Genomic DNA, 17,693 nt, shown 5'->3' on the forward strand with positions numbered 1-17,693 from the left:
AGGTGATATTATACCCTGGCTCCAGAGGTTTCTCTTTTTCTCCCTGTTTACAATCCTTTCGGGCTGCGAAGCAGCGAGATTGGTCGAGCTGCGTAGCAGCGTCTCTTTTTCTCCGAGAAACCTCTGGTGGAAAGCGTTGGGAGCCTCAATTTCATGTATCCAAATTTTGAAGACTGCTCTGATTGGATGGTTATTTTAATCCCTAAATCCGTAACATGATTGGTCGAAAAAATGTTACTATGGGTAGGGTGCACCGAGAAATTGGTTATGATTGAGGGGGGTAGACATAGTGATTTCAAAAGCTAAAAGTGTGACTTTTGAGTGAAGCGTTTTAGAGTGATATAAAGTGATTTATTCTGAAGTTGCTCCATTTTTCCTTTGTTGAGACATAATATCAGCATCTACATGGCTTTATCTAGGAGTTTGTTTGACAACACACTTCCTACAGTTCTTGATAAGCGTTTTCCGGAGATAGAACAACTCTCGGAGGAACAGAGGAGCGCTTTGTTTGGTATTCTAAGCCGTGAGGATGTTTTCGCCGTTTGCGATCTTGGTTTCGGATCTTTTGCGTCAAATATATTTGGTTCCAATCGAAGAAGTGGATTATTGTCATATTCTTGTGAATCAGCTATATTATGGTCTTGAGAAATAAGTTTTCGTTTAGTGGTATTTTCTTTGTTGCTGTCACGAAGCGGCGCGCAGTTCTTCTTTCTTGTTCGGAAGAGGCTAGCTGTTGACGGGGAATCCTTCGCGCATCTCTTCTCTCGAATAGAACTTTCGACGTTCACAGCTGTGCTAAATTGTATGCTACATTCTGTACGAAACTGGATGATCTCTTTGTGCTGTTCTAAAACTTTTTCGTATTTTAGAACGGTTCTGTAACACTTCTGGCACAAAACTTGTGAAACTCCAACTATGTTTCGCACTTTCTCATCGAGCACAACTTCAAATCGCTTGAGAAAATCACTGTGATTTGGCTGGAAAATATTACATGAGAAGCGACCACTTATTTTGATATTCACATCGCATATCCTGCATGAGACGTTAGGAGTATTGAAAACCTTTTTGATCGGAGTTCTGCTAACTGTTTGCATATCAACATTTCGAGACACGTGAAACTTTGACAAGTTATAAACACCAAAAACTTGACTTTACCACCCCTCCCACTGTATATTTTTTTGTTTCCAAATAGAAAATGTACCTCCCCTCCCTCTTACTAATCTGTTATATGATCGCCCTCTCCTGATTGGTCGACTCAAAAGTGGTATTATTTACAGATGTCACTCATTTGAATACATGAAAGTGAGGTTCTAAACGCTTTCCAACAGAGGTTTCTCGCTGCTACGCAGCTCGGCGAATCTCGCTGCTTCGCAGCTCGAAAGGATTGTAAACAGGGAGAAAAAGGAGAGAAAAAAGAGAAACCTCTGGAGCCAGGGTAGTGATATTACCAAATTACCTTGAAATCAAGGATACGATCAACTGCCGACTGCAGCTTGCTGGTATCGGGAGAAAAGAGAGGAAAGTGTGAAGCCAACCTGCCTTAAGTCGAAAGCGACTTCGGTACCACAGGCAAATCATTCACAGTATTCTTCGCCCGTTGAGGCGTTGAATTTAATCGTTGAGTCAAAATCCCTCAGCCCGTTGAGGTAAATGATTCGACCATTGAGTTCCGTTGAAGCGAAAGAAAACTTGCAATTATAGATTCAAAATGTGGATCGCTCGTTGAAGCTAACCATTGAACTGCAAACTTAAAGGATTGTTTGGGCTTTGAGACAAATTCTGAGTCGATTTCATCCGTGGAGAGCATCTATTCGCCGGACCGTCGAGTCCAATCAATGCGAATGACACCCTTTATCCTTGCCTTTCCTTTTGTTCAGTATTGACAATTACTTTCACAACTTACAAGCAGGCAATTTTCATTTTTACAAATGTCACTTTGACTATTTTCTATTTTAAGTGAATCAAATGGTTCATTTTATACTTTTGACCGTTATGCTACTGAGCTAGAAACGGTGATGGTATGCCAAATTGTAATGGCACAGCAACTGTCTTAAAATTTGGAGATCTGGGTGAACTTGGAACATTCTTTTATTCTTTAGCTAATGAACTGACTTGTGAGTGTTTTGAAATTGATTGCTTTGTGGACTTAAGAAAATAAATCATACTCCATCCTGTGATATTGACAACCGAAGACACGCGGTTCATCAAAAGAGGCTTTCCCGGCGCACCAAACATTTTTTGTTTCAGATCGTATTATTAGTATTTCCTTCAAGCTCTGACACCAGCACCCAATTTCACATTAAAACTCCTAGTAATCAATACTAAGAAAGTAATTATAAAATAGTCGGTGATCATTCGAATTCTTACGGCGGGCGACACATTTGACATTTGTGTCGCCCGTCATGAGGTCAGTGGTTCGAATCCCGTACAGGCCTGAAATTTTTTTTCAGGTCTGATTTTCACTATTGCTCAAATAGTGCTTTACTGCGAAGGATCGTGCATATATACGTTTCATAACCGCAGTTCATACATATGTTTCATATGTTTGTTGTTGTTTGATTTATCATCTACGGGTTTATGTCGAATTAATTTGATGGCCTGCTCCCAGTTGGCTTGTTAGCTCAATTGGTAGAGCGCTGCACTAGTATCGCAGAGGTCAGTGGTTCGAATCCCGTACAGGCCTGAAATTTTTTTTTTCAGGTCTGATTTTCACTATTACTCAAATAGTGCTTTACTGCGAAGGATCGTGCATATATACAATTGACATTGATTGGACAGCGATTCATGTTTGAAATGTTTTACACTTAGAAAGTCATGAGTAGCCAAAACACCTACGCCATTAATTTTTCAGGAAAATTAGTTTCTCCCTCGATATCGAAGGTAGTTTTTATGTCATTGAGCCCGGCCACGGTTGACACGTGAAGAAATTTGCCTCAAAGGCATCTTGACTGTTTCGGTATTACGTTTCCTCGTAGGGTGGTGACTCCTTTCACAGCAGAGTAGCGCTGTTATGAAATTCCGTTCTTAGCAGTGTACTCTCATTCAATGTCAATCTCAGTCGTTCTTCTCCTTCCGTGATTGCAACTGATACATGAAAAAGTTTTTGGATTTTTTTTCTTATCTCGCTTGATCGGATTTAAAATTCCTCCTCGTTTTCTTCTATAACAGGTATCAGCATGCTCTTTGAAAGAAGAGGTCAGTCTTTTCTTGTCACTGACTAAATTCGCACCAGCCTTTGGCTTTGAATAAGATATATGAAGAAAAGGGGAATTGACCTGTGTGTATGTGTGTACCTTGCCTAATTTTGGTAGTTTTTAGTTGCAATTAGGTCTCGGTCAAATTGTCGGTGGATTGTTTGTTATAGTGGTGTTATGTGCCCCGCCTGACATTTTTCGTCGCCATAACTCCCCGTTACTAAACGTTCTCTTTGCTTTCCACCGTAAATTACCGATAAAGTCTTCAGGTTTATCAAAACGTGGGTCTAATCAGATCCATTTTTTACTCGTCTTGAAAGAATCTGCGTGTAATTTCTCTTGCATCTTCAGGATTGGTTTAGTCGATCACTTCTGCTACATCAACTTGCCGCGCTCGGTTTACTCCGAATGATGTTAGTTCACGTTGCCCAAGCGATAGTTGACCCGAAGGAATACTCGAGTTGATGCGGCTGGCTCCAACGAATGCCGAGCTTTGTCTCCTTGACCGCCACTGATCCATTCGCGACTCTGAGAAACTTCTTGAGAGAGGTTTTACTCTGCCAGTACCTATTCTGAGAGGTATCGAGTTTTGCCGATCTCTTATCACTGATCCGTTGTTTTCTTCAACAGTTTCTGCTTCGTGCAGTGCTGAATGAACCATCGCAAGTTGATCCAATTCCTTTACGTCATCTTCGTTTATCTTCAAAGCTTTGCGAAGGTCCTGTATTTTGTCATCATTTCTTTTCTTCCTCACCCGCGCCATGTCGGCGGTTGCACGTGGGACTGGGACAGAACTATTCTTGTTATCGAGAAATGCTGCCATCTAACACAGACACAACAATTTCAAAGCCTTCGCTTTGGTCTTGATTTAGTTTTTAAACGACCAGTGCCTATTACACTGTTAACTAAAGTAACGTTTATTCCCAAGAGTCTAAGTTCCATTTTTAGTAGCTGCTGTAATAACCTCAACTAACTTTTCCAAAGAATAGAAAATAATGGGTTATGTCTTTTTTGTTCTTTTGTCGGAAAGAACACCAACACTGAAAAACATTCCTCGGCATATGGCACTTCAAATCATTGGTTTTCTACCAAGCTACTAATTCCCTTCATAGAGCTCTCAGACCATGCAGCCTGTCCTGTTCGCATAACCATCGCTTCTTTGGGCTTTCTGGTGCACAAGGCGAGGAACGTCAGCCAGAGAAAGCGTGACTGTTCGAAGGCTATTTAAATGCTTTTTCTTTTTTTTGTTTTTCCTGTCGGCCCGCCTTTTGGCTCAACTCTTTTGTATATAACAATTGTAATTATAATGAAAAGTTTGGAGCAGTTTCTTAGACCTGTAATAAATTGCGCAATGTTTATGAAAAGAAACTAAGGATAGATAGGATGAAAGAAAAAATAGTTGAAAGAGATGTATCGTCAAATAACTTTATACAGGGAGAGGGTTGCTAAGGTAATGCGTAAAACTCTGATCCAAGTGTCCTTGCCACGGTGACACTGGGCAATAGAGTCTTCATTCGCCGGGTCAGTAGTCTTCGACTCTAAAATCTGTTATGAAATACAGCAGGCAGGTGGTGAAACACAGTTATGAACATTTTTGTACACAGATATCCTTCTGCCTCGGCAATCAAAGGATAGATTTAAAGGATAGAAATAAAGCAAGGAGGTGTCTCTAAACCTGAATTAGGTAACAATTTAACACTACGAGCAGTCCCTCCTTTTCCGCGAAGTCCCTCGCGCGAGTAAAAAGAATCATGAAAGAAAAAAACACGGATGTTGGCGCGCCGGCGAACTCTAAGAGTAAGGCGCACGGAAAGTCAGTGGGGTCCGGTTCGTAGCTTTTGTGGGCCTCACTCCCAGAGTTCGTAGCTTTTGTGGGCCTCACTCCCAGAGTTCGTAGCTTTTGTGGGCCTCACTCCCAGAGTTGTGCGCTACAGTTCAAAATTAAAATGGGAGGCACTAAATTCTTAGAAAGCTTATTTTAAGGGAGGGGGAAGTGGGGCGACTGATAGGATATATAGTTGTTGTGGTACATGACCTGTCTGTGGTCTTCGTCGTCTGCTCTCAGAAGAGATAAGATCAATGAGAAACAATTTTTGTGTTGGTTTTAGTATTCCCTTAGGAAAGTGTTGGAAATCCCAGTACAGCAACACTAGTCACTCGCGTAGTTTTTTTCCCTATCTTTTATCCTAGTCGTCACACGCTTCGAATCGCGTCGATCTTCGGCTATTCTTTTTACAAAACCACAATATCGTAAAGACCACCCTTGGTTTCGCGTTGCGAGGTTACAAGGCTGACGTCACTTCTCCGACAGAAAGTATAAGCAACTGGTGGGTGGGACCATTTCTCTCCAAATGTTTTAATTCTGAACAGAAAATTATTTGGATCATGTGTACTGTATGCAGTAGAAGTGCAATAGGCCATTTGCGAATTACTTTTTGGCCTCTTTTTCAAAATGAGGCCTAACGCTCAACCATTCGTTTGAAGATGCACGTGAATGAAACTTATAATCATTTCAAAGGATGAACACCAGAAGTTTTACTTAGAGAGGCGTGATAGCTTCACACCTCCCCCACAAATGAATGATACTTACCCTCCTTCCCAAGTGTTGATGATCAAGGAAACCTGTCCAACAAGGGTTCAAGAATAATCCACAATCCAATGGTCCATTGGTCCTGTCGATCTTTTTCCTGCACCATGTGCAACATGACGATGATGTTTTTCTATCATAGCACTATCAGCACCATCATAATCACTTCTCAAATATTTTCCGTTTGATTCACCGAGTCGTCAGAAGTAAATATCTGCAACGTAGTTGCTGGATCCACTCTAGCAATAGTAAGCCAGAGTAACAGGTCCTTATAACTGGATCCACTCTAGCAATAGTAAGCCAGAGTAACAGGTCCTTATAACTGGATCCACTCTAGCAATAGTAAGCCAGAGTAACAGGTCCTTATAACTGGATCCACTCTAGCAATAGTAAGCCAGAGTAACAGGTCCTTATCGATAGCAATTACACGTAAACCTGATCAGGCACTCGTGACCGAGGGCCACGACATCTCGTCACTATCTTTAACAGAGTAATGCGCAAAATATGGCTACTGGGCAATCGTGACTAGTAAGGTTACAAAGAATTCACCGCTAGGTGCGTCTTTTTCTGCCAACACCAAGAACACCTGTAACCTACTTTGGCAATTTATTATTCCAATTTGTATTTATATCAAAAACATCACATAGGCAATAAGAAGCTACTCGTAGGCTGATAACATGGCCGACACGCTGTGATATCATCTTGCCAATGTGTGCACTCAGTGTCAGACAGAATACTTGCATAGCATCCTAAGATACAGAAGAAAAATCCGTCTTATCTTTATATAACAAAATGAAGTTAGACATTACGCTGCACTCTCTCTGTATCCAACGCTAATTAGTCGGCTCAAAATGTATTCATTTAGTAAAGTTCGGGAGCGTAAAGAGTTCAACCTGTGGGGCTGGAGGACCTGGAGACGAATTTGTTGACTGAGGTAACTGTCGCCTCGCCTTGCGTGATTTCGACTTTTCCACGTTTAGTTAAGCTTGCGGTTCACTTTGAAGAGAGCCTGACTAAGGAAAAACTTTTTCCGTTGCTAATATAAACAGGAAAAAAATTACAGATTGCACACATACCAAACATCGAACCCGAAATCTAAAACAAAGCCCGACCTTTTGATATCAATACATATTTTTTCAAAAATTTGTTCCACTTGATTTGATATCATCATCACGTAACAGAAGACATCTGTACGCAAGCCTTATTACTATAAAATTTAATAAATATACTTTCCTCCTACTTCCTGTGAGATTCACAAGTAAAACATACTCAACCTATTCATCAAAAACTTCATAAATATCGCTGATCGTTACGATTCCAATTGTTTGGTTAATAATTGTTTAAACAATTAACTCTCCACGCTCCACTATGTCATACTCTGGAACCTTTCAGTTCGTTTGTTGTCTGTTTTAGTTCGGCGTTTCTTTTCTTGAACATGGCTATTTTCTTTTCTCGCTCGACTATATCTTTCTCCATTGCATCTGCTTCCTTTTCAAATTTTTTCCTTTTCATGATCGCCCTGGTGATATTTTCCTTCACGAGCTCCACTTTTTCTACGTACTGCTTTTCACTCAGAGGGGTATAGTTCATTTTAATGCTACTTCCCGCACGCTCGACTGCCCTCAACTTTTCCTGTATCCGAGCCATGGTATCTCGAGCGACCATCTCACGTTTTTCGGCTGCAAGAATGAGCTTCTCTTTAGACTCGATAACCCTCTGCATGTTTGCAATGCTGTCCACAACTGTCTTGGTCTTCTCTCTGTGCTGTTTCACGGTATGTTCCATAGAATCCACGTCCACTTTGTTGTTCTCGAGAAAGCATTTCATGTTTGAGTTTTCATCATGGCGCTGCAGTGCAAAATGCAATCTCTCTTTGCAGTAGCTCTCCTTGGACTCCACTTTTTCAATTTCCTTCTCGACTTCTTTTATTTCGTCGAGTATTTTTCTCTTCTTATTCAGTGCACTTTCCTCTCTTTTATTTACCTCAGCCAATTCCTCTTTCGCCCGCTGTTCTCTCAAATTTTCTTTCTTTGTCGCCTCAACGACCGCGTCCATTTTAGCACGAACCGATTTGATCCCTCTAGCCAGGTTTTCCCTGGGTTCGCCACGAATCGTGCAAGCCATTTTGATTAATTTGAGCGAGGCTCACAAGTCCGTTGTTCCGTCACGCTCATGCGACATTGAATGCGTTGCGATCCACTTTCTCGACTTGAAACGTTCGCTACAGATCACTGACATTAGCCAATCAAATGCCTTGGTTTTGTTCTCGGAAATCAAGAGACTGCCTGTACTTTCTTGATCATCTGTGCGATAGTTTCAATTCGTCTCGGTACAAAGCACAGAAAAACCCAATTATTTCATTAAAATATCAAAGCTTAAGACACAACCGCCATGGAAAGTGCACGAGGACATTCAAATCAAGCTTACTTAGAAGCCAGATTTGCAAATTGCTTCATAGGCATTCCCTGTCAAAGTCAATGAACAGATAACAAAAGCAAATTTGAGTTTCTATTTCTAGTCCTCGTTTGAAAGATGGAACAGCAGGATCTGACAGTTTTCCATTTTAATTTCATTTCGATCATTATCATTTTTTAAAACTTTTTTTAAATTTCTTCTACCAGAAAGGACAAGTTGTTATAAACCACAACAAGAATGTATCAATAGCAAAATTCAATCGCACAGATAAATTCTGGAAGAGTCATCTTTACAGAATCGTCTCCGGACCATTACGGTAAGCCTTTGTTTACACAGTCCAACGATTAGTGTTTTCCGGCAATATCAAAGTGATCCACGCGCCCTAAACTTTAGACAGTTGCACTGTAACCGTATGAGAATCTATTGGAGAGTGTGCGGCAAACTTGGACATGTGTAATCCACCGGCCAACCAGTTTACAACCTAAACTGATTGACAGGACGAGCAACAATTCCGCAAGGCATTAAAATACCCTCAGACCCCTGTGGGGTACATTTACGGCACTCCACAATATTAACAAGAACAGATACGAGAAAGCTTCAGAGTTCGATTATTGATAAACCGGTATTGCCACCCACGGCCACGGTGACCCGACATGTTATCTTGCTCTGCATCACGTCGCCCCACTCGACTCAAGTGATTACTTTCTAACCAAATACATATTCGTCTGAAGGTATTTATAGCAAGCTAACTGCTGCATAACGGGAATATATATGATGCCAATGCATCAATATGTAATAGATTACCGTAGTGATTCGATTTAGTGCCCTCGCTCTATCAAGCGCTCTCCACCCCTCAGATTTGTTTTGTTCATAAACGCTCCTACGCTCTGTTCACTGCTAGCACTGTTAGAGTGTATAGACATTGAGATCAACTGTTGATTCATCTTCCTTTAATTGATCACTTAAAGCTTAATTACAAAAACAGTGGTCTTCGTCTCAGTTTCTTAAGTAGTAAGTCCATGTGAGTGCCCTGTTCCCTGAAACGAATGATCTCGTCTAGTCTGAAAATGTTGCGACAATTGCTTGGCTGGTCGTTCTAGCCAAGAAGTACCCTGGGATAAATAGTCCGTTTTCTAGTCTTCTTGATCCTTTTTAAACGAACATCAATGCTTTGTTTCGCACATTCTAGTGTTTCTATAACAACAACAAAAAAATAATAAGCGCCCTGTTTCGAATAAGCGCCCTGCCTTGAGGTACCAAAGTAAACAAGCGCCCCATGAAATCATAACGGAAAGCGAAGATTGTGAGGAGTATAGCAAGGCCGTGACTTGGCTTTATCAACTGACAGGCCATGGCCACCGTGTTGTCCCTGTATTACGTCACCCCCTCTCGACCAATCATATGCAAACTAAAGTTAATTGCATCTTGAATGGTTGAGTGTCCACCATATGCTCAAGTAAGACGACAGGAGGTCTCAGCATTTTTAGAGAAGTTGTTGTGATTCAATGGTGAGCCAAACCACGAGAAAGGAGTGTTTCACTCATGCAAGCAGGTAGAATGATAGAAAATGTACTAGCTAGTGGCACCAGATAATTGTTTTGACAACTTGAAATTTGTGAACTGTCAACTTCTTCCAAACTTGAACTCCACTTATTCTGATTCTGAGCTTGAACTGCCCACATCAACAGGAGACATCCTGGACTTTTTCTTCAAACTTTCCAAAAAGTCTTTGACAAGCACTTTGGGAGGGACAATATCTGAGCAAATTCAACAAACATGTATAAGCCTGTAGCATGCATCACAATAAACACTTTTCAGTTTTGCTGTTACTGACTTTAATTTGAGCTAGGCTTATCTCAAACAACAGCCATTTTTTAAGTAATAATAGTCATGATAATTATAAAAAAATAATATTTAATGACATTTCTAGCCCACTACAGCAAAGTACTGCTTCCCTTGCAAATTACAGATAACAAAGAGGTAACATTAAACACTTATTTGCCAAAGGTCAGGGTGAATATTGTTGATTAGTATATACCATACAACATCTCACATCTGTAATTGAAAAAAAGAAAATTTCTTGAAGAAATAAGTAAATAGGTTTGATTTGCTTATCGTAGAAACTTTGAAGAAAAATTTAAAAATTTAAATTACTCAAAGAGAGCATTTTACCATTTTAGTCAGCAACTTATGGCCAAAAGAGCTACTACTATTGAGAAGTGAGCAAGGTCTGAAACACATTTAACAGGATGACCCTACTTGACAGATTGATGGAATGGTGGAATAGCAGAATGGCAGAATATCCAACAACAGAATGCCTTGTTGTATGAAAGAAAAGTCTCACAAAAATGGAAAATTATTAAAATTATCGATTGAGTGTCAATTTATTCACTACATTCTTGAATCATCTTTCTCTAGTGGAACAAACAGGGCACTCATAAACATGTTGGATGCGACAGGTTTTCTGTTTTGCATGTAAGACAAATCTTCTGCAACACTACCTAGCACCATTATACAACCACTGGTTTTTTTTAATACAGTCAAACTTTGATTATCCAGACTCGTTGGGACTTAAGTAAATGATCCGCATAATTGAGAGTTTGGTTAATCGAAAATATGAATATTAATGAGACAATGTAGTCAAAAGAAATAAAGATAACATGTTTTTAATTCTAAATGTCCACTTCAATGACTCTCCAAATGCTCAATGTTTTGAAAGCAGAGGAGATAATGTGCTGTTTTAAATGCACTTTTCCTGCCTTTAGACATAATCTCTAAATTTTTTACCCCTTAAAGTTTTGAAGATCAAAGCTCATTAAGATTCATGAAAAAAATGGGACCAGAGAAAAAGTGTGGATAATCCAAAAGTCTAAATAATGGAGGTTCAATTGTACTGTAAAACTTGTGCTATATCAGTAGCCATATGCAGTCTAAAACTGCCTCCTTTTGTTATACTGACAGAAATAAACTATTTTTTTGGTTTCTGTATGGCATAAACTAAAAAAATTATTCACCTCTACTTTAGTGACTAATTGTCAATTATAAACCATCACCTAGAGTCTTAACATTGCAGGGTCCAAAACCGCCAGACAATTATCATGCAATAACCCCTGACTGTGTTAAAATGTGTTCTCCAACGAGTTCTGCCGAAAAGAAACAAAGCCAGCGAAAGAAGGCCAGCGAAAAAGTTTCATCTTTTGTTCTCTATCTTTTTCCAAGGAAGAACATACTCATTTTGTAGAGTCCAGTGATAGCAATATTGAAAAACTGGTTACGAATATGCATCTGCCACCAGTTAAACAGTCTGGCTTTTCTATGAGGGGTTTTTGTGGAATATGAAAATTAATGGGATGGTTACAAAATAAATAAACCCCCTTTAGGCTTACTGGTGTGTCAGCTAATAATGTCCTTTGCTGAGTGATTGTCCTCAAAATTTCAATCTCATTTTTTCTCAAAACTTTGTTTCTTGACCAAATATTCATTGTTCAGACAATCCCTCAGCTGCTGACATTATCAGCTGAAACAACAGCCAACTGAAGTGGTTTATTTACCAGATAATCCCCACCACAAAGTTGTGGGTATTACTAAACAATAGGCTCATTGCAGGACTTGATCACATGATCAATTTTAGGTAAACTTGAAAACAGTTCACTTTTGAAAATTTTGTAACCACAAGCAGAAAGAGCATATTAAAATTAGGTAACCTGAGAATTTTCAGCTGTATATCTCAAAAGTAGCAATTGCAATGGCCGCCAAAAGTTAGAAGCATTTGTATGAGAAAAACAACTTTTGCCCCCGAGTCATGCTGACATGCTTTTCAGTACAAATCTTTGTAAATTATAAAATTTTAAAAACTGTCCTTAAATCTTTCCATTATGCATTTAAGGCTCAAATTGCCTGTTTTGAATTAAAAGGAGATTTGAACCCTGTAATGCTTCAGGAGATATTTTATGACAGTTTTGAAAACTTCAAAATTACAAGGATTTGTGTGGAAAACCATCTCAGCGTGACTTCTATTTCCTGAACTATGTAAAGATTATGCCCCAAACAACTTTTGTTCAATGAAAAAAAAATTTTTGGTCATGTTCTTGTACTCAAGAGCATAAAAACAAAGCTGAAATTTACCTCCAAGAAATTGAAGTGTTTCATCATCTTCCACTACTTTAGCTGCAGTATAGGAACATAGAAAAATTGGTAAAAGAGAACCAATGCCAGGACCTAACACAACTTTATGTGTAGGTGTTAAGCGAGATTCAGATCAAGGGGGAAAAGAAGAAAAGGTTAGAAATTTTCTATTTCATTTTTTAAGGAGCTAGAGCTGAAGTGTTTTAAATTGTGCAACCAAGGGTAGTGAAAACTTGGAACCCCAAAATAATTGTCATTTAAATCTTGCCCCCTTTTACATTCATCCTGAAATGTGCATTAGGCATAAGTTTCTTATTGTTCACCTTGAATTCCATTTACAAAAACTTTCTAAACCCCTAGCTTTAGGAACACTTATTGACACAAAAATATGACCAAGATTTAGGTGGGTTTTGAGTGACTGGACTCTGTTCACATTCTGTAAGTCTCTTTACTCTGCAAAGTGAAACAGAAAAGTAACCCATGGATCACTTGCAAGATCGCTTAATTGCTCTATTGCATTTATAATTGATAAGAGCAAAGCCCAACTCCATTATTGCACATAGAAATAGAAGGCAGATATTCTAATTGTTTCATCTAATTGTTTCAACATCTTCTGGTTGTACAAAACAGAACAAGAAAGGCATGTGAAGGTGTAGTCTGATCGTCCGGGTGAGTGTAGTCCTGAGAAGGACTGTTGTCGGTGGTAGTGACTGACGTTTCGACAACCTGTGCGGAAGTCATCATCAGAGTCAAGTGAATGATTGTTGTCAGTAGAATGTTCTTATTCCAGTTCATGTGAAATGATCGGTTGGTTTTGCCGTGATGTTATTGGCTGTAAGACTCAAGTGACGTAAGTCGGTCGTGATTGGTCTGTTTCGATCTGTCAGTAAAGTTAGGTTGTTCTTTTTTGGTCGTTTGTGATGTTTATGTCGTGAATGAGTTGTTTGTATGGAGTGGGTAGTTGTTGACATCTGTTTAGGGGAGTCTGTTCTAAGTTAGTAAACCAGCTTTCCAGAGTCAGTCGTTGAAAATAGTCAGTGCTGTAGGTTAGGCATTGCGCAGAGTCCCAGTCAATGCTGTGGTTGGTAAGTCGATGGTGTTCAGCAATGTGATTGCTGACATCACCTTTCCTCGTTGCCTCTCCGTGTTCAGTCAGTCTTGTTGTGGGGTTTCTGCCAGTCTCACCGATGTAGGAGGCTTGGCAGTCGGAACAATTGATCTTATAAATCCTTCCCTGTCTGTTCCTCGGTTCGTCTTTGTCTTTAACGTTGGTTAGTAACTGACGTAGTGTGGTGATGGGTTTGTGGGCGACGCGGAAATTGAAGGGTAGTAAGATGCGCGAGATGTTTTCAGACATGCCTTTTATGTACGGTATGGTTGCTGTAGTCGTAGGGGTTGCAGTGTCATTTGTTTTGGTAGTGGCAGTGGGTCGGTGAGTGTTTTGTCGGATGAAGTCGTTGTTGTAGTTGTTCTTCGTAAAAACATGCTGAAGGTATTTGTTCTTGTCGGATAAGCTGTCTGTCGAGTCGCATACTAGTTGTGCGTGTCGTGTTAGAGTTCTGATAGTTGTGGCTTTGTGTGACGTAGGGTTGTAGGATGACTCGTCTAGTAATCTGTCGGTGTGTGTCGGTTTCCTGCAAACTGTCGTCCGTAATGAGTTGTCGTTGTGGCTTACCAGGCAGTCTAAAAAAGGAAGTTTGCCATTTTCTTCGACTTCTCTGGTAAACTGTATGTCACTGTTTTGTTCATTAAGGTGGTGGTGGAATGCGTCAATTTCGTCGTGTCGAACGGCGGTAAATGTGTCATCACCACACTACGTCAGTTACTAACCAACATTAAAGACAAAGATGAACTGAGGAACAGACAGGGAACGATTTATAAAATCAATTGTTCCGACTGCCAAGCCTCCTACATTGGTGAGACTGGCAGAAACCTCACAACAAGACTGACTGAACACAGACGGGTGACGAGGAAAGGTGATGTCAGCAATCACATTGCTGAACACCATCGACTTACCAACCACAACATTGACTGGGACTCTGCGCAATGCCTAACCTACTGCACTGACTATTTTCAACGACTGACTCTGGAAAGCTGGTTTACTAACTTAGAACAGACTCCCCTAAACGGATGTCAACAACTACCTGCTCCATACAAATGACTCATTCACAACATAAACATCACAAACGACCAAAAAAGAATGACCTAACTTTACCGACAGATCGAAACAGACCAATCACGACCGACTTACATCACTTGAGTCTTACAGCCAATAACATCACGGCAAAACCAACCAATCGTTTCACACGAACTGGAACAAGAACATTCTACTGACAACAATCATTCACTTGACTCTGATGATGACTTCCGCACAGGTTGTCGAAACGTCAGTCACTACCACCGACAACAGTCCTTCTCGGGACTACACTCACCCGGACGATCAGACTACACCTTCACATGTTACCCCCGGGTTCAAACCATTTACTGCAAGAAAGGCATAGTTTTTATACTAGGCCAGTCACTCTTCTTACTAACTATCATGCAATAGACACTGAGAAACATATGCAAACAGATTCCAACATTTGTGATAGAATGCTAGTAGATTTATACCAATAAGTTATAGGACACAGTAATATCATTATCAGCACCCTTAATTGTTTGGCTCTTTGATTATTTAAGCTACAAGATTGGTGGACCAGCTGACTGACAACTGACTGTATTTCTTTATGAATGACAACCCTTTCAGATTGTAAGCATCACTTACAGAGTCCCTTGTAAGTCAGTTGCTTTGAATCACTCTCTTTTTTATGAGCAGCAACAGTGAGATAATTAATAAATAATTCCTAAGGAAAAAAACACAAAATTAATTCACAGCTATTGTAACTTATCTGATCGAGATATTAAGTCCTTGTATACAGACACTGAAAAACAAGCAAACAAAAAAACACAATAACAAAAAACAAATACCATTTTATAAATCAACAAGTATATCATAAGATGACCTAATAAAGAACAAGCTCTGAAAATGTTTTTGGATGAGTGAAAGAAAAAAATTCAGGATCTCAGATATGACTGTTATTTGTGTACATGTATGTCCTTAGTGACCACAAAAGAGACCTGTAGCCGTTACCAGTTCAAGCAAAGGTCAACTCAGTCATATAAACTGATTATGATTTATTTTGATTGCTTGTTACCTATGATCTGTAGGAAAAAAGAAACATTAGTGGTACCAATATCAATGTTTTTCATTCTTATCCTATAAACAGGTAGATTCCAAGTTGTCGTGGGCCCGTACATTAATAGATCACAGGAGACGTGAAAAACATCAGTTCCACACTCAGCTGCCCCTTGTATGCTACTTTTTTGTTCTTACAAATGATGATATCACCCGTGATCAAATACTGAACAAATGCACAGCAATATGGAATTTATTTGTTGAATAGAATACTTCACCTACCCATAGATCCTGATACGTGAAAAGACCTGAAGTCTCTTATTGTGGTGGATCTTTCCCTAAGCTTGAGAATTTTCTTTGAACAGTTTTTTAAAGATTTCTGCTCAGCCCCATGCTATTGTAAAACAAAGCCATGGGCCTCTCTATAGTCCGAAAGGCAATTTATTGTTTTTGCCATTGTTTTCTTTATTCAAGAACTGCATGGATAATGAAGTATGGGGCTGTGCGTAAATCGTACCCAGTTTGTCAAGCACAGTTCTCTATTGCTTAAGAAAAGCCGCACGAAGATATTCAGCAAATAATAAAGATAGCATGCATGTATTTTCACAAATGCAGCTTTAAAACTGGAGAGAAAAACGGTGTGCTTATACAGCCCAGAGGCTTCGTAGATTTTGACTGGTTATCCACTTACAATATCAATTGCTAAATTAATTTCCGTTGGCACGGATTGATATAAATTATAATCGATTATTTATTTAATCAACATCATGCATCAACAGCTAGAATACCCATTGAGCTATGTTTACAAACTACTCCATAAAAGAGAGACCTACCGTGGCTTTTGTTATTAGGAAAACTGAGTCTTGACTGAAAAGTGGCTGATCCGGGGAGCTTTTCATAATTGTTTTAACCCTAGCGACAGGCAATTGAGTTGCCTTACCCGCGCTACCGTCCCTAGTTTTCTCCGCCATTTTGAAAGTCACCGAGCAAACTGTATGGCCGATCAGCGGAGTCCTCTTGCCCGTTCCAAGCGTCTCTCTTCTTCCCAGCCAGGTAGTTTGCTGATCGATCTCACTGATGGAGGGTCCCACTGCAGACTCACCAAGTCACAAAATCTCGGCAGAATATCAACCGGAGGGTTTAACAACTGCTATCGAAACTGAGCAGGATGCGAGGGCTCAACTTAGAAATGGATTTCTTCGTTCTATCTTTGCGACCTGTAACAAGCCAGCTTGTTTCTTGATGCACGAGAAAACTCAAGTGGAAGCTATATTGGTGGCTACAGACATTAACATAGAGAGTTTCCAGGTATCTGAACTTCAAACTCCAATGGGTGTAGTCAGTGAGGCTTTGCTGAGGTCGTCTGATGTGCTATCATTTACAGTAGACCTCGAAAAGGATTAGAGTCACACTGTTTTGGAACTCAGCCACATATGACAGGAAAACTGCGAGGTTTTCAGTTATATCTTCTTTAAGGAAGTTTCCTTGGTAGGCATTATTTGGTTGAAACTATCAATGGTTTACACGGTTGAAGGATACTGGGTTTAAAATGGTCGCTCAGTCCACATTTCATGTATAACGAGGACTATTGCATGACATGTGACTGTAAACTCAAGACATTTGAACGCATGCAGCTTTGGAACGTACCATTTCTCACCTTTTACTAAGAGGTAAAGCTTGTGTAGATTATCGAAATGTTTCCAAGGAATGACTTGATTACTTGGAGTCAGAAATTCAACACACGTTTTAATCAGAATTGAGAGAAAGTGCGCATTTGTGTAGGTCATAAAAAGAGATCTTTTAAAAATCGATATTCTCTTACTGACATGAAAGTTTGGTATGCATGATTATTTGTCTATGGAGATCATCCGTTTTGAGATGGGCACAGTTTTGCAAGATCAAACCTTGAGGGAACCAAAGAGGGTCAGTCAACTCTGATACAAATCAAGAGCTCCTATTATCAACCTTCTTACTTTTCATTCCACTTGCAAAGGGCAGTGTTGTATGGAATTAGATTTCTTTTGGGTAGTGAATATTAGATATTAAATTCATACCATATTTAAGTTTCTTTACCAGTTTGGTTGTCTCATTTTCTAGGGGTTAAAGGTTTTGGTCTCCATGCTCTTTCTCTGGTGGGGGAGAGAGCATATTGCATGACTAGACCAAACAACAGCTGTGAAGGAGATCTATACAGCTG

The 17,693-nt window shown here is 39.7% G+C and overlaps 3 protein-coding genes and 1 pseudogene across 4 annotated transcripts; 1 reads left to right on the forward strand and 3 right to left on the reverse strand.

The window, feature by feature from the left end:
- Positions 1-2,827: 2,827 nt before the first annotated feature.
- Positions 2,828-4,017, reverse strand: LOC148738314 (uncharacterized; annotated as a pseudogene).
- Positions 4,018-6,370: 2,353 nt separating this feature from the next.
- Positions 6,371-7,983, reverse strand: LOC111328027 (uncharacterized). Its single transcript, XM_022932370.2, has one exon. The coding sequence runs from the start codon at positions 7,903-7,905 to the stop codon at positions 7,153-7,155; it is 753 nt and encodes a 250-aa protein (XP_022788105.1). The 5' UTR covers positions 7,906-7,983; the 3' UTR covers positions 6,371-7,152.
- Positions 7,984-9,129: 1,146 nt separating this feature from the next.
- On the reverse strand, positions 9,130-16,467 carry LOC111328064 (chromatin accessibility complex protein 1). Of its 2 annotated transcripts, XM_022932422.2 has the most exons (4): positions 16,330-16,467; positions 15,086-15,164; positions 12,322-12,363; positions 9,130-9,953 (listed from the first exon to the last, which is right to left on the reverse strand). In XM_022932422.2, the coding sequence occupies exons 1-4, from the start codon at positions 16,465-16,467 to the stop codon at positions 9,847-9,849; spliced, it is 366 nt and encodes a 121-aa protein (XP_022788157.1). In that variant the 3' UTR covers positions 9,130-9,846. The 2 variants fall into 2 exon arrangements, with proteins under 2 accessions (XP_022788157.1, XP_022788158.1); XM_022932423.2 differs by lacking the exon at positions 12,322-12,363.
- Positions 16,468-16,573: 106 nt separating this feature from the next.
- Positions 16,574-17,568, forward strand: LOC148738315 (gem-associated protein 7-like). Its single transcript, XM_088751061.1, has one exon. It carries the CDS (start codon positions 16,574-16,576, stop codon positions 16,898-16,900), a length of 327 nt encoding a protein of 108 aa, XP_088607187.1. The 3' UTR covers positions 16,901-17,568.
- Positions 17,569-17,693: the final 125 nt, after the last annotated feature.

Source organism: Stylophora pistillata, chromosome 2, assembly GCF_964205215.1.
Source record: "Stylophora pistillata chromosome 2, jaStyPist1.2, whole genome shotgun sequence".
Taxonomy (NCBI): Eukaryota; Metazoa; Cnidaria; class Anthozoa; order Scleractinia; family Pocilloporidae; genus Stylophora; species Stylophora pistillata.